The sequence below is a fragment of the Somniosus microcephalus genome, chromosome 5 (assembly GCF_052327205.1).
Source record: "Somniosus microcephalus isolate GS21.2 chromosome 5, FLI_Smic_1.0, whole genome shotgun sequence".
NCBI classification, from domain to species: domain Eukaryota; kingdom Metazoa; phylum Chordata; class Chondrichthyes; order Squaliformes; family Somniosidae; genus Somniosus; species Somniosus microcephalus.
This window is the reverse complement of record NC_140991.1, coordinates 280,056,549-280,072,380: the sequence shown is the minus strand read 5'-3', so window position 1 is coordinate 280,072,380 and position 15,832 is coordinate 280,056,549. Positions and strand designations below refer to the sequence as shown.

Sequence of the window (15,832 nt, the reverse complement as noted above, 5' to 3'; positions counted from 1 at the left end):
CTACCGCGTTTCCTACATTATAACAGTGACTCCACTTCAGAAGATACTTCATTGGCTGTAAAGTGCATTGGGACGTCCGGCTAACTGAATTTGTGCACGTTTTATACTATAGCACAATATGGTGGAAGTTATATGTTAATTTGGTGAAAAACAGGAAGCAGTTTGAAGTCAACATTTGCATTAAACTGTTGACAGGAGATTTTTCCCTGTTGTTAACTGACTGATAACTTTAAAGTAAGACATGCCTTTGTGTTATGTTTGGATCTACAGCAGATAAATACTTTATATCCTTTCCTTTGTCAAATATGCTGTCTTCAAAATACAACAGCATGGTAACTGATCCACCATGCATGTATCTGTTAACTGAAATATCATTTTGTTCATTAACTGTTCAGTGGGTGATCAGCAGAGTGACAGGAATTGCAGCTCACTGGCTCCGAGTTCATCACTGTGTGATGTACCAAAACAGCAAGTGCTCGAGATCTTGGATCAGAGCAGACAAGTTAACCCTCAGCCTGAGGAATTGGACAGTGAGGATGAAATGGATCAGCAACCAAAATGGCAGGGAGTGACAGGTGTCCTCGAAGCCTACCAAGAATACCTTGAAGGTAAGGACGAAAGGAGAGTCCACCTGAACCAAACTTGCAGATGTTGCTGTGCAACATCTACAGGATTGGGTTATAGTTTATGTAAAATTAAAGTAACGCATTTTCCTGGAAACCATAATGCATTAGAATCACAAGGATCGGTTTTAGTGGCCTGAAAATGGCCTCAGGTAACTTAGCACCCCGTTTACGCTGTTACACTGGTGCTCCGGCAGCTGCCATCTTGAGTTGGGTCCTAAGATGGGTGGCCAGAAAGCCTGCCTGCTTCAGGTGGGAGTCCACTTGAAAACTAGAAATCAGGGTCCAATGACAACTACTGTAACTTTGAAGTACAACTGGGCAGAGTGCGTGCGCCACACACACTGCAGCTATTGTTACCAGGCATTGAGTGACCCAACTAGTGGTTCTTAAAGGGACTGCTGGAGGCCAGTCAGAAAACTAATATAAGAAATGTTTACTATTTGGAATGCTTCTCCAGCTACCAGCCTGTCCAAGGCGCCCTTTCTCTGGATCCCCTCCTTTTCCCGGGTTCCGACTGTCAACCGGCTCAGCCTGGATGCCGGCCAATTTCCCACCCTCCCACAACTGGGGAGCTGCAGCAAGGCACCCGCTTGGCACCTGTAGCTCTCTGACAGTATGTAAATGAGGCCCAGGCCTTAAAATGGCTGGGACCTCATATTGGCAACAACAATTAAAATGAGTCCTATAGAGTTTTACAGCACAGAAGGAAACCATTTGGCCCATCACACCTGCACTCTAAAAGAGTTATCCATTTAGTCCCCATTTGCCTGTTTTAAATTGTTCTTTCTCAAGTATTTATCCACACCTTTTTAAAGTCTGTTATGGACTCTGCTTTCGTCGCTGTTTGGGGCAGGGCATTCCCTGTCCTAAAGGTCATTTTCACATTGCTGTTTGTGGGAGTGCAAGTTGGCTGCCACGTTTCCCACATTACAACAGTGACTCCACTTCTTAAATACTTCATTGGCTGTAAAGCGCTTTGAGACAACCGGTGGTCGTGAAAGGTGCTACATAAATGCAAGTCTTTCTTTCAAGTCTTTTCTAAGACCCTCTGTGTAAAAATATTTTCTAATATTTCATTCTTTTGGTAAGGATTACACACTATTTTTCAAGAGTTCTACCAGTCTGGAGTATTGAAAGCAGGCAGAGTCCCCACTACTAAGTTATTGGCTTGGAGAAGGGCTGAATGTACAATTTAGTATATTTAAAATAAAGCACAATAGCATCAGTTAAAGAGCATGCTTTTGGTGACTTTTTACATATGATTTTATCCAGCCCATGCTGACAAATTAAGACTTTAAAAATGTATGTAGTCCTTAAGGTGTTGCAACCTTTTGCGTAGAATGTGTGAAGGTTAAAAGTACTTTAACACTGCACTTGGTTTTGCTAATTTTACCTCCTGCAGTGACTCCTGCTGGGATCCAAGCATTGACTCCTGCTGGGATCCATGTTTTGACTCCTGCTGGGATCCATGTTTTGACTCCTGCTGGGATCGTTGCATTGCTCTGGGGCTCTCGACTTCTGACGCCTGAGTCCCTGGCCTGGCGAGGAATTACATTTTTCCTGACTTCATTTCCTGTCTGATCGCAGACACGGTCCAACCTCTCAGCGGGTTTGCTTAGAAAATGAGTGATAGTTCTGAGCAAGTGGCGGTGACTGACAGTGCAGGTGCAACATTTATGTATAGATTCAGAAAGGCAATCACATAAATATTAAGATGGGACTTCCAGGAAAAATAAGGAAATGGTCAGTCCCAAGTGATAGTCTACGTAGCCCAGTTTTCACTCCGCATGGGGCTTGTGTTCCACATGTTTGATCCCCAGATTGTAGTGAGAGTCATTTATAATCCATTTTTGACAAGCATGAAAAAACAGATATTTTCAAAATGTGTCCTTATAAGAGAAATGTAAGTCCGCAAATGTAGTTGGAACTCTACTCTGTAAGTTTGACTAAAATGTTTGATCCTTCACTTTGAGAGACATAGAAAGAACAATATACAGTATCAGAGTGCCAAAACATCTGTTGGGGAACAGAAAAAACTTTTGTGTCTCAAAATGCTAATTCATTTTATTGCATTACTCCTGTAAGCTTCAAATGATTAGAACCAAGCCTGGCTGACAGCCTGTTGAAATAGTGAGGATGATTAATGGCATTGAAAGCACTTCAGATCTGTTTCCAGTTATACCAATAACAATGTACATAAAGGTGAAGCTCAGGGATAATTACACACATCTACATATTTAAAATGCCGGAGAAGAGTGGTTTTTAACCTCTGCCGTCTTGAAATGCCCCTTTTGCCAGTCCTGTAATAACAGCGAATATTTGGATATTGGCTGTATTTATTCCGTCAAAATATTTAAGCATAGTCAACTACAAAAGGAAAAATGTGCAGCTTATTAATCACAGGGAAAGTAGGAACAACAGTGAGAAAAAAAAGACAATTTAAAAATTGCAAAGAAGTAAGGAAAATTGGTTAATGGTTAAGGATCATTAAAATTGTTAATTCGGCCAGCTGTCTCTGCCACATCCCTCTCTTCCCCTTGCACACCAAGCCAAACTTCCCCCGAAAGATCCCCCCTGCCCTAGCCCGAAACTTGCATCTTTTTCTAGTTTTACTCTGATCTCCCCTCATAGCCTCTCCAAGCTCATCGTGTCCATGAGACCCACCTCCTGCTCTCTCAACTCCATTCCCACTAAACTACTGACCTTCCTGGTGCCCATGCTAGCTGATGTTGTAAACCATTCCCTCCCTCTCCTCGGATACCGTCTCCTTCCTTTTCAAATCTGCCACCATCCCCTCCCACCTCAGAAAACCCACCCTTGTCCCCTCTGCCCTTGCTAACTACAGCCCCATCTCCAACCACCCTTTCCTCTCCAAAGTCTATTGAACTTATTTGTTAAGTTCTGGTTCTAATGAATTCATGAGACGTCAGTTCAACATATTAATTTGGCCAGAAATTCGGGTCCCCACAGGTGAGTACGCACTGGGTACTCACGCGTAGGCCCAACAAAAGTGCCGGTTTCGTGCATGCACGGGAAACCGGAACTTCCGTTCCCTTAAAGGAAGGGGTTCACAGGTCGAATGCGTGCACCGGAGAGGCAGCGTGTACGCCTGGAACTTCCGTTTTTTTTGCAGCTTTCTCCGGTTGGGTAAGTCTCCAGGAGCTACGCTTGTAAAAAGCAGTCGCTAGGCCTGCTTTTAACAAGGTAAGTGGTGAATTAAGTTAAATTAAAACATTTTTTCCACAGGTTTATTATTTTTAAATACTTTAAAGAAAGGTAAGTTTATTTTTAGCCCCGTTAGAAACTGTAATTAATTTTTTCAAAAATTTAAATTATTGTTTAAAATAGTTATTTTATGTAATTTATAGTTATTTTAAAAATGTGATTTAAAAAAAAATTATTTGAAGTTTTAGTGATGTTTTGGGGCTGAATTTTATTCATAGATTTGACAGCTCTTCCTGTCAAATCTATGAATACAGATTCCCTGCTACCATTGGCTCTCCATGGCCCACGTGATCCCAGGGGACACTTCGAACTAACTGCGCCCCTGGGATACGCAAGCACTGCGCGCTGGCAGTTGGAGAAGGCCCAGGATCGGAACCCCACGCGGGCCCACAGCTCAATGGCCGGCGCGCTAGGTAAGTGCAGGTCAGAGGCTTGCACCCGCGGGAAGTCTCCGACCTGAATTTCTGGGCCATTACTTTATTAGTCGAAAGACCATGTCAACATAATTAGACATACATTAATAGAAAGTTAACAAGAGTCTATGGCCTGGAAATTCGTCTCGGGAGGTGGCGCAAAACGGGCGGTATCAGATCGGCTGCCCGTTCTACGCAGCGCCTGATGGTCAGTTCTTGCGTGTAACGGGCGGCTGATCCGACACCACCCGTTTTTTGCCACTGCCTGAGATTAATTTCTAGGCCTTCCCGACATATTCTAATGCAAGCTGTAATTAAGCAGTTGACTGCATACTTACACTTGGGACACTTGGCTAGGTTCGGATGCTTCTCCTGTTTCCCAAAGTGACAGCTAGCAAGAGCTTTTTCCACTCTTTATAGTCATTTCATTTCTCATATATGGTCAGATGTGTGACTTTTACAATTCACGTAAGTCATCAAGTTTTAGCTTGTGACCCTTAGATCAATGAGTTTAATTTTATTGGGCATCTTATGAATCTTAGGTCATCGAACAGATTGTTGAACATGCACAACCATTGGGGATTTATCCTTATCAGATCCTGTTCCATTGTCTAAAATGATAATCCTTTTAAACTGTGGTCAACTATCTTTCATTACACATGTCTCTGCCAAAATACCTTCCTGCACAGCTGGTAAAGTAAGCTATTTAAAAAGTTAAACTTCTGCTTCCTGTACATTTTGCTCACGATGCGTTATCTTGAGTTTAGGGTTTTAGAAAGGCTACGTGCAGAAGCACACACTACTTTCCTAGGCTAATTATCTTTTACCCATATTGCTGCACTTTATCCAACCCATCATTCTTGCATTAGCCATTGGCTTGGTTTCTATAAAAAGTTGCAAAAGCGAATATATATTCTCCAACAGTATTGTTGCCTCCCAAATCCATATCCATCTTTCCCACAATTCCATGTTTGAACTTCTCCACTCAGGTTTCTGCCCCTGCCACAGCACTGCAATGGCCCTAATCAAAATCACATATGGCATCCTCTGTGACTGTGACCATGGTGCACTATCCCTCCTTATCCTTCTCGACCTTTATGCAACCTTTGACATGGTTGACCACACACAACTGCTCCAACGCCTCTCCTCCGTTATCCAGCTGAGTGACATTGGCCTCGCCTGTTTCCACTCTTACCTATCCAGTCATAGGCAGGGAATCTTCTGCAATGGCTTCTCTTCCTGCCGTTGCACTATTACCTCTGGAGTCGCCCAAGTATCTATCCTTGGCTCCCTCCTATAGCTCATCTACATTCTGCTCCTCGATAACATCATCTGAAGACAGGGTCTAACTCGCACCAAGTCCTGCTCAACTTTCACCCCTGTGCTTGCCTCACCTGCATTGGTTCCCGATCTACTGAAAGGATAATTACTAGTCCTAGCCCCTTTAGGGCTACGCCGGATCAGGCGTATTCCTCAGATGTTCACTTTCAACTAAAGTTTGAGGTAGCCGAATCCTAAAGATGCTTAATTGGGTCTAAAGGTCCGGACTATCTCCCCCTAAAGGAAAGGAACAACCTGAAAATGTTACCGTCCTCCAGATAGCACTTTTAATAAATTTAGCTAGACTGTAACGTTCCGGATATTATGATGGCCTGGAAAACTCCCCCAGAATTCTGCAACTCCTCACCAAAGAGTGTACAGAGATTGAGTATGCGAGTTTGACCCCTGCAGTTCTTACAGTCACCTCAGCTGGTAGCACTACAGAAGTATGTCTCTTCTCTAGGTATTCTAAATTTATCATAAAAAACGGCATAACAGCAGGTGCGCTTTACTTGGTATCATTTTTATGAAGGCAGATGTTTGTTACTTTTATGTGCTCCTTTACGAAGTGTAAATTAGAACACCTTGTACTGGATATCTATTGTCTTCACAGAATCACAGAAACCCCACAGTGCAGATAGAGGCCATTTCGGCCCATCGAGCCTGCACTGACACATATCCCACCCGATCCCCATAACCCCTACACCAACACATATCCCACCCTATCCCCGTAACCCCACGTATTTAATCCCCCTAACACTAAGGGTCAATTTATCATAGCCAATCAACCTAACTCGCACATCTTTGGACTGTGGGAGGAAACCGGAGCACCCGGAGGAAACCCACGCAAACACGGGGAGAATGTGCAAACTCCACACAGACAGTCGCCCGAGGCCAGATTCGAACCCGGGTCCCTGGCGCTGTGAGGCAAGAGTGCTAACCACTATGCCACCGTGCTGCCAGTTGTTCCCAAAGGTTCAGACTTCAGGAGTATTATGTGAGACAATTCTAAAAATATATAGATTTATTAAAGAACCGACATATAATTTACAGTTGGTGAGTCAATCGCAACATTAACAGTTCCAAAAAGAGAAAGCTTTACAATCTTATCAGAGATCCTTACTCTCAAATCTTAACTTCGCTACAGTTTTACAGTTCTTAAAGTTTATTCAGGATATCCACCAAAATCAAATACAGTACCTTGATCCCCGAGGTACAAAGAGTTGAAGACTTACAGAGCTAGCTCTGAAGCCGAGAATCGCTTTGCCCCTTTAAGTGAGTCTATTATCCCATTTGAGAGTTCAATATTTATACCCTTTACCAATGGTATTTCCTTTAAGGTTTTCTGCTGATGTAAGCTAATTATCTCTAGTCATTTTTCTGCTGACCCCTGCAGTTCTTACAGTCACCTCAGCTGGTAGCACTACAGAAGTATGTCTCTTCTCTAGGTATTCTAAATTTATCATAAAAAATGGCATAACAGCAGGTGCGCTTTACTTGGTATCATTTTTATGAAGGCAGATGTTTGTTACTTTTATGTGCTCCTCTACAAAGTGTAAATTAGAACACCTTGTACTGGGTATCTATTGTCTTGTTCCCAAAGGTTCAGACTTCAGGAGCCTTTAACCTTCTGTTTCAATAAGGTTATTGATTCAGTGTCAACAACTTATCTTATCTCAGTAGCCAGAATGCTATCACAGCTTTTCCATCATTAGGTTTCTAGATTTCCAGACCCAGTTTGTCATGTTTTAATGAGGCCAGAATTCTTTCACAGAATGGTGTATTTTTCTGAATCAGTTATATGGCTTATTCCTTCACACTACCAATGCCTCAAATTTAAAATTCTCATCTCATGTTCAAATCCCTCCATAGCCTCGTCCCTCCCTATCTCTGTAGCCTCCTCCAGTCCTACAACCCTCTAAGAACTCTGCCTTCTTCCAATTCTTGGCTCTTGTGCATCTCCCAATCCCTCTATCCCACCATTGGCTGCCTTGGCCCAAAGCTTTCATCCCTAAACTTCTCCGCCTCTCGACCTCTCTTTCTTCCAATAAGACACCCCTTAAAACCTACCTCTTTGACCAAGCTTTTAGTCACCCATCCTTCTTTGGCTCAGTGTCCATTTCTGTCTGATTACTTCCCTGTGAAGCACCTTGGGACATTTTCCTAAGTTAATCATGCTATATAAATGCAACATGTTGCTGTTGTTATATTACAGGACTGTTTCCAAAGCACCAGTGCTGTAATGTTAAGTACCATGTTAAACAGGATTTAAGATCAAAGAGAAAGAAAACAAAATGATAAATGAGTTTGGAGGAAAAATGCTGAGTGAAGAAAGACAAATAAGGAGTAAAGAATTTAGCAATTTGACTTTCATCTTCCTGTTCCATTGGTTCTTATTTTCTCTGAATGATGCCGGCTTGCTTCATTCTGGTTTCTCTTCAGTTTCTCACAGCCATTTTTCTTACTTTCCACATATCTTTCTGACTCATCTTTGTCTCTTCTTGTTTATCTTCCTGTTTTGACTCTCGCTGCCTTGTGTGTTTCTGTCTTTGTTAATACTCTTGATTCACTGTGTACAGCGTACAATCGTGCCTTGCAGAGACAGTTGTAGTTGAAATGAACTGAAAAAAGAAACAATCCCGGCCACTTTAATTTTGTTCTTGTTAAAAAAAAATGTAAAAGCCATAAATATTTCCAGGCTGGGTGTGCAGGGGGCAGGAAATGGCCATATGTTATGAAGAGAAAGGAGAAAGCTGGCTTATGTGACTTTTATTAATGCAATTGGTAAATTATTTTTGTTATGCAGAGAAAAATCTGGAGCAGCAAGTCCTTCAGGAGCAGCTGAATCATCTCAAGGAAAGAAATCACGAATTGAATTTGACAGCAGAGCACCTCAGTGCACACATGTTGGTAAGAAATGACTTGGCTGTACAATAGCCAGATGCCTAGACATGAAGCTGCTTCTGAAAGGCGGTGTTTATTAAGTGGGGTACCTCTGTATGTTGGAGCATTTTGGCACAAGTGTGACATTTTGCTGTCCTGAAGACTTCCAATTCTATTCATTCCAGCAAAGGTACTCGGTCACTTGAGTGAAAATGGGAGCTGTACCTGCAGTATATTACAGTAAAATGTCAACCATCATTCGAGTAGAGATTTATCATAATTTAATTCAAAGAGACATCCAGCGATTTCATAAAAATCATTTCAGAGGACTTGGTGCTCTGAATATTTACTGATGTTCGTGCTTTCAAGTGTAACCACTGCAGGAGGTGCCTTTTATGCTGTGTGCAGCATGCTATCAGAAACCAGAGACTTCAGATAATGTAAGAAGAATGTCTTTGGTAATTGTCAGTTTTAGGGGGAGGGATGGCTCCCTACCAAGTCCTTTTCATAAATCACATACAGAGTTCTTGTGATTTGCAACGATCGAAAGTACTCAGGACTCGATCCCGGCGCTTACTTCTCTGCCATCTGCCTGCCCCATGTGGCCAGAAACTTCAGCCTCTGCCCGCCATGGCAGGGTGGGGGTGAAGGAGCACCCCCTAACCCCAGCTTCCTTCCCCTTGGACCACTCAGCACAGGGTGGGGGTGGGGCAATCTGCCCTCAGATTTTTGAACAAAAAATTGGATCTCTTCGAGAGCCGACATCCGCCTTGTATAGGTCGGCACGCCTCACCTTGCTTCACTGATAATGCCACATTCCCATCCAGTCTGAGGAGTGGGAACTCCTGGCGTAGGGGATCCCGTCCCCCAGTTCTGCCCCCTCACCGTCATATGTCTTGTTAGGGGCAGACGGAGGTTTTGCCCTTGCACAGCATCCAAGAGGAATTTTGGGGCCATAATGTGTAATTGCTGCAGTTTGAATGTTCGATGTTAAAACGAACCCACTAGAAATTCTACTAATGCACACTTGGTCTTTACTTGTTGCTCACTACTTTTCCATGCACAGAAAGGCGGTTTGACTTAGTGTTAGCACTAAGACCGTATATAAATGGGTCCTCTGTAAAACAGTATGTCCTGGGGGCCATTAAAGAGAGTTATTGCCAGGTGCATGTTTATAGAAAGGATGTTTTACATGGTTTCTGCATTAACAGAAGAACCTCAAGTCCTCTTTATTGTCAACGGTTATTTAATACCCAAGATTATTACAGTGTGGTGTTACTGTATAATCTACAAATTGAAGTAAAGGTTACTCACATGACTCACCATACGAGAGAGCATCACAGCACAGGGTTTGGATTTGGGTAAGTAAACAGAAACAATGGGCAAGATTTTCCCAGTGGAGGCGAGATGGCAGCGACAGAGCTGGTTGGCGGGTTCCAGTCCCGCTCCCAGCTGTAGCCGCTCTGTGAAAAGGATTTTCCGTAGATTGGCCTTGTTAAGCCTGTCCTGCAGCGTTCCCGGCTAATTAATAGGAAGCGGGTCTGATGACGTCATTTGATGACGCGTCATCAGCCGGTTTCCTTAAAGGGACCATGGCCACACTGATTTTGACAGTTGTGTTATCAGTGTTCTGTAGCATTGAGGTGCTGCAAACACTGACAAGCACTGCACAAAGGTGCACAACTGCACCCAGGCTCTCCCATTACTCCCTCCATAGGGAGTCACAGCACACAGAGAGGTTCTCTTCCCTTCCCATGGGTGGAAGAGGCCTCCCCAGGACACCAACGTAGCCTGGTTGCACATTGCACAGGAGGACACAAGCAGGGATGTCATCAGGGGAACCAGGCTGCAGTGGCGCAAACCTTTCAATGATCTCAGTAGATCACGAAACGTTACTGCAAATCTACACTCAACCTCATCCTGCTGTGCCACTCATCACATCCCCATCACTCTGCCTTCCCTACCCTACTCCTGCACATCCTTACTCACACCAACTTACCTTGCACCTCCACCCATCCCTCTCTATCTACATTATCACTTCTCCATCTCACTAGCCACCCATCATACTCACACTCATCCTAGTCCAATCATACCAACTAACAACACACAAGGGTAGGCACTTGGGTATGTTATGCAATGTTCATGTAAATTTTCTGTTAATGTGTTGTCAAACATTGAAATCTTTATTTTCAACACTTTGCCTTATTGTACAGATCTGTGCTCACCTTTGGAAGTGTCTTTGTGAGTTCTAGTGAATGGTGAGACATAACGGTATCCCCCGCAATGGTGATGAGTGTGAAAGGAATGGCTTGGGCATTGTAGGAATGCTTTATGGTGTTGGTGTGGGGTGGTGTTAACCTGGCGCATCATGTGGCAGCCATAGTGTACAGTGTCAAATGAAGTAAATCTGGGCATGACATCCCGGGCAGCAATGTGCTCGGGTGCTGATGCCCTGTGTCCTGTGCAGCATCATGTGATTGTGCAGAAGGTTGGTGGTGTTGTTGGTGATGTTGGTGTGCCTGATGATGTTGGTGTTGGGGCTGATTGTGGAGGGATTCAGAGGACCAAGGTGATATTTTTTCAAGGGCTAAAATAGATGGCAGCTGAAGTTGAGATGGCAGAAGCGATCTGTCAGTGGTGAGAGAGCTTGCTCCAAGGAGGTGACAGTGCATATACAGTTAACACCACACACTTACAGCCTCCAGACAGATCAAATGTGTCTTCAAAATCCTGAAATCAGCGACCTCTGACATTTGAAAGTGAACAGATGCGAGAGTTCAGCTTTTATACTGCAGTTGCAGCTGTGAACTATACAGCTCGCTGCTACTCCCGACATACTTACCTGACGTGATCTCCGAATGTCGTGAAACCCGTTTAAAATGCGGGAAAATAGGAAAAGGCTGTCCAAATAGCAATTAACAAGCACTTAACAAGGAGCTAAGTGACTTAAATCCCGCACCGCTTGGTGTTGGGCCTGCTCTGAGATCGCAGACCCGACACTTTGGAAACTCACATGGAGGCGGGATCACGGCGGGTTTATAACCCGTCGTCAATCATTGTGAATTTAACAGCTGACCTGCCTCCGAACCCGCCCTCTGCGTGCTGGCAAAATCGTGGCCAATAACTTCTCACTAAACAGGAGAGCATCACAGCACAGGGCTGGTGTGTAGGTAGATGGTATTGTGACAGACATGTTAAAAGTTACCCCCTATTATGCAGCTGTGAACTTGAAGGAAGAACTAATTTCAAAAACTGCACAGTTCACCAAAAAAAGATAAATCAGAGGGGGGAAAGAAGTTCCCCTGTGGTTTAGTTGCTATGTTTTTAATCATTCCACTTCTAACTGTAATCTTTCAGGCGCCATATCAAGATCATTTTGAAAAGAGCTTTTTGGATTTCCAGAGGTGCCTTATCCTGTTAACTGCATGGAAACATGAGCCCCTTGCTACAGCTGAACTGTAGATCTAGTTCGAGCCACCCAATGCTCGCTCCCAAGTGCTGCTTACCATAACATTTTGCATACTTGGCCATCGGAGATAATTAGAACTTTGCAATTTTAATTTGTCAGGAAGACCAATGATGTTTTGTCTAACATTACCCAGGAAACCGTACCTTTTCTGTGCTTACAATTATTAAATAGCATGAATCAAATTTATAAGAGTGCAGTACAAAACAGTACTTCTTCAGTAGTTTAAAAAAGCCACAATTATTAGTTCTTCCTACAAATTCAGATCCTCCACTTTATGGTGAGTCAAGTTGCCTGTGCCAATGCAAGAGTTAAATATATGAGGCCTGATATTCTGCTCCCCCTCCCCCCCCTAATTTCCAGTGTTCCTGGTTTGAATGGCTTTGGAAATCAGCCGGGAAACTGTTCCACCAACTCCCTACCGGGAGTTCCCACCGTAGGTATCAGCCATCATTGAATGATGGTTGGGAGGATATTTAAAACTTAAGTCCGTCCCCAAGGAATGTAATCAGTCACGAAATGATAGATTACACTCTCGCACCCGCCGTGTTTAATTTGTTTTTTAATCAGACTAATCTTCAGCTGCCCCTACAAGCAGCATACCCTGCTCTGTTGCTAGAGGTTGCCCAAGCCTGCAGCAGCCATTTTCTTCGCCCCACCCCCTGCTCCTCCGCTTCCCCAGCAAAGGTGGCATAGTGGTCAGCACTGTTGCCTCACAGCGCCAGGGACCCGGGTTCGAATCCGGCCTCGGGTGACTGTCTGTGTGGAGTTTGCACATTCTCCCCGTGTTTGCGTGGGTTTCCTCCGGGTGCTCCGGTTTCCTCCCACAGTCCAAAGATGTGCGGGTTAGGTTGATTGGCTATGATAAATTGACCCTTAGTGTTAGTGGGGTTACGGGGATAGGGGTGGGATATGTGTTGATGTAGGGGTTACGGGGATCGGGTGGGATATGTGTCGGTGCAGGCTCGATGGGCCGAAATGGCCTCTCTCTGCACTGTGGGGTTTCTGTGGGGTTTCTGTGAATCTCACTGGGATGCCAACAAAATCACTCAAGAGAGCCTGACTCTGGAAAATTCGCCAGCCTAGTTGGGTGGGTGCACCGACTTTCCACCAGGGTTCTGCCAAAATGCAAAATCCCATCTATGAACGTCAAAGGATTGAGAGAGGTTCGTTTTTTTTTTTAAATGTCTGTTGTGTAGATTTAAAAATTGGTCACTCAAACGGGGGAAGCTCCAGCTCTGGACTGCCCACATAAACACCTCCAGAAACTATACTGCCCAAACCTAGCCCACTCCCACTGCCGAATGAGATGACCAACCCATCCTCCCTACTCAGTCAAGGATTGGTACCTAGTCCTGCCAACCCTCCATATGTATTTCTGTGAAAATGTGTAGAACTATAGAAGTTCTTCAATATTTACTTGCAAGTCCCACATCTTGATGGCACAAGAAGGCCTGAAACTTGGCTGATCTCAATTAATAAAAACAAATGGTCAATTGTTTCAACAAATCAAATTTTTTTTAAATGCCACTGTACTCGATTCTAATTAAAGTTCTTATGGTAATAAATGCCATTTTGTGGCATTTTGTTCCTGCAGGAGCTGAGAATGTGTAAACAGAGGTATGAAATGGAGCGCCAGCACCAGCAGGCTGCCCTCCGCCACCTGCGCAAGTGCCTTGATCTAACACATTGCCTGCCCGCGTCGTCGTACAGGTGAACGGAGGAGCTTCACGCCGCTTGAGCAAAGGTGAAACCACAGCAGGGAAAAACACGTGCTCTGGCTACAAGATAAGTTGTTGCTTCCAAGCAGATTGATTACTTTCCATTTATGTTGTTATCATTTGCTTCAAGAATCGTCAGGATACAGCGTGGGACCTCTCAAAGTATTCTCAAACTGAACTGCTCTACTGATAGGAGGCTCCCATTGCCAAACAGCTCAGTGCTTCAGCTTGCATGCTTGCCCTTCACAGCCAAGCTAGACCCAAAGCTACTGTAGTTTTAGCACTGAGCCATTGAGGACTTAAAATGCAAAGCTGGACGTTGACACCTTGAGGATCCTCAGGTTATATTAAATAATGCAGAAAAGGCCACATTAAAGAAATGAATGTGTAATCAAAGTACCTTTCTGTATTTAATGGAAAACATATTTTTGTTTTGTTTACAATTTATATCTTAGCTGTAGGAAGCATTTCTTTGTAAGTTTGAACCAGAAGGACAATTAGTAGAAAAGGCCTACTGTGTAAAATAAGCTGAACATGCAAGGTTTTAAGCAAATACAGATGCTGATTATTAACTATTCATTTATTTTGTGTGGCCCTAATAAGTTATAAAGGTAGAAATGACTGTCACCAGTGTGACATGAACACGTAACGCACTTTTATCAAATTCCTCTCCACTACATTAACAGAAGCGTTACTGCCTCTATTAAAATAACGGGGTGAGGAATTTGGTATGAATGTGCTCAGCATTCAGAACATCATTTCTATCCCTACTTTCGTCAAAGTATTTTTTTTTTTAAATGCCACACATTGCCTAACATTTTGGATCTATGTGATTTTGATGTTTATATATATTCACAGTGAATCCTTTTTTTGGTTTGTATATTACAGTACAGTTTTACAGCATTATTCAGTGATTATAAAGTTAAATGTATATTTTGAAGTTCTGCAACAGGTTTGCTTTTAATCCAATTATTGGTAATAAGAAGGTACAGGTTTGCATTGAAGTAAATAGGTTAATACAGTGCTAGGGACAGGATTTTGTAAAAGAATAGGTTATTTTACTTTGTTGCTTAAACAATGTAAATGCTAAGCAAAAACTACCTTTTACTACACAGCACCACTTCTAATATTAGAAATTACTTGAAGTACTCTTTCTATTTTTTTGTAATAAAGTTAATGAAAGCAGATTTCTTGCTGTCACACAGAGGTACGTGAAACTGGCCTCACTTACAGGAAGAATAGGGATCATAAAATGTCTTTATTCCCAAGCGTCAAGATATTTTTAAACAAAATATACCATGTGGGATTTTTCAGTTGCCTATAAAGGCAAGAACTCAAGTGAATGGAGTTAGCAAACATTGTCTAAAATTTAAAAAAATTAATTGAATAATGTATAATTATGAGCATTAAGGGAATTGTTATATACAATCTGATGCACTTTTGTGCAGTGTAGTTTTTTTTTAAGAAAATGGCCTTTGTGCTCCTAAATCTTTGCTGCAGTTAAGCATTTCATAGTAGTTACTAAAAAGATAACATTTAAACTGTTTTAAGTAGCTCTTCTGTTAAATTATTAGTGGAATAATTTGGAATTATGACTGTTTATCTAAAGTCCTCTGAAATAAGTTGGTTTTCTTTCACTCAGTGATTTTTAAGCATTGGCCAACTGAACAAGCCAATCGTCACATCCTTAAGATAAGACTAGCCAATTAGTTCTTTAACAAAGCCTAGCCTTTACCATTAGCAACAATTTTCAAATTGTAACAGGTATTTATTATTTGAAGTCATGATTTTTAAGTATTTATTCATTATGTCTGCTGTGACTAAAATAAGCATTTGTTAATAAAGTTTTGTACGCATTACGTTTCTCCTTTTTATTGGTATGTTCAGTGTGATTTATACTTTTCTTTTAAATTGTAACCTTTAAAAAGCCTTTAACATTGGATCATTTCTATAAACTTCTGAATTCACACATGCACACTCATACACATATCCCCTGTTTAAGTGTAAAATTTATGTACAACCACAATGCACCACACCAGTTTTCAGTTATACATTTAAGAGTTCAATGTGTCACTAGCTGCAGAAGTATTTTACTCTGGGGATGTAAGATTTTGCCTCCAACCAACCCTGCATCCATTCTCATACTTCTGAATTCTCCAGGGACTGAAGTTCAATATC

At 42.6% G+C, this 15,832-nt stretch overlaps 1 protein-coding gene across 2 annotated transcripts in view; it reads left to right on the top strand.

Annotated features, from left to right (window-relative positions):
- LOC147117760 (genetic suppressor element 1-like) overlaps positions 1 to 15,532 on the top strand; it is a 193,530-nt gene extending 177,998 nt beyond the window's left edge. For both annotated transcript variants that reach the window (XM_085989008.1, XM_085989009.1), the window contains 3 exons: positions 396 to 608; positions 8,391 to 8,494; positions 13,531 to 15,532. In XM_085989008.1, coding sequence (XP_085845134.1) covers positions 396 to 608; positions 8,391 to 8,494; positions 13,531 to 13,650 — 437 coding nt within the window. In that variant the 3' untranslated portion in view covers positions 13,651 to 15,532. The remainder of the gene's footprint in view (positions 1 to 395; positions 609 to 8,390; positions 8,495 to 13,530) is intronic.
- Positions 15,533 to 15,832: the final 300 nt, after the last annotated feature.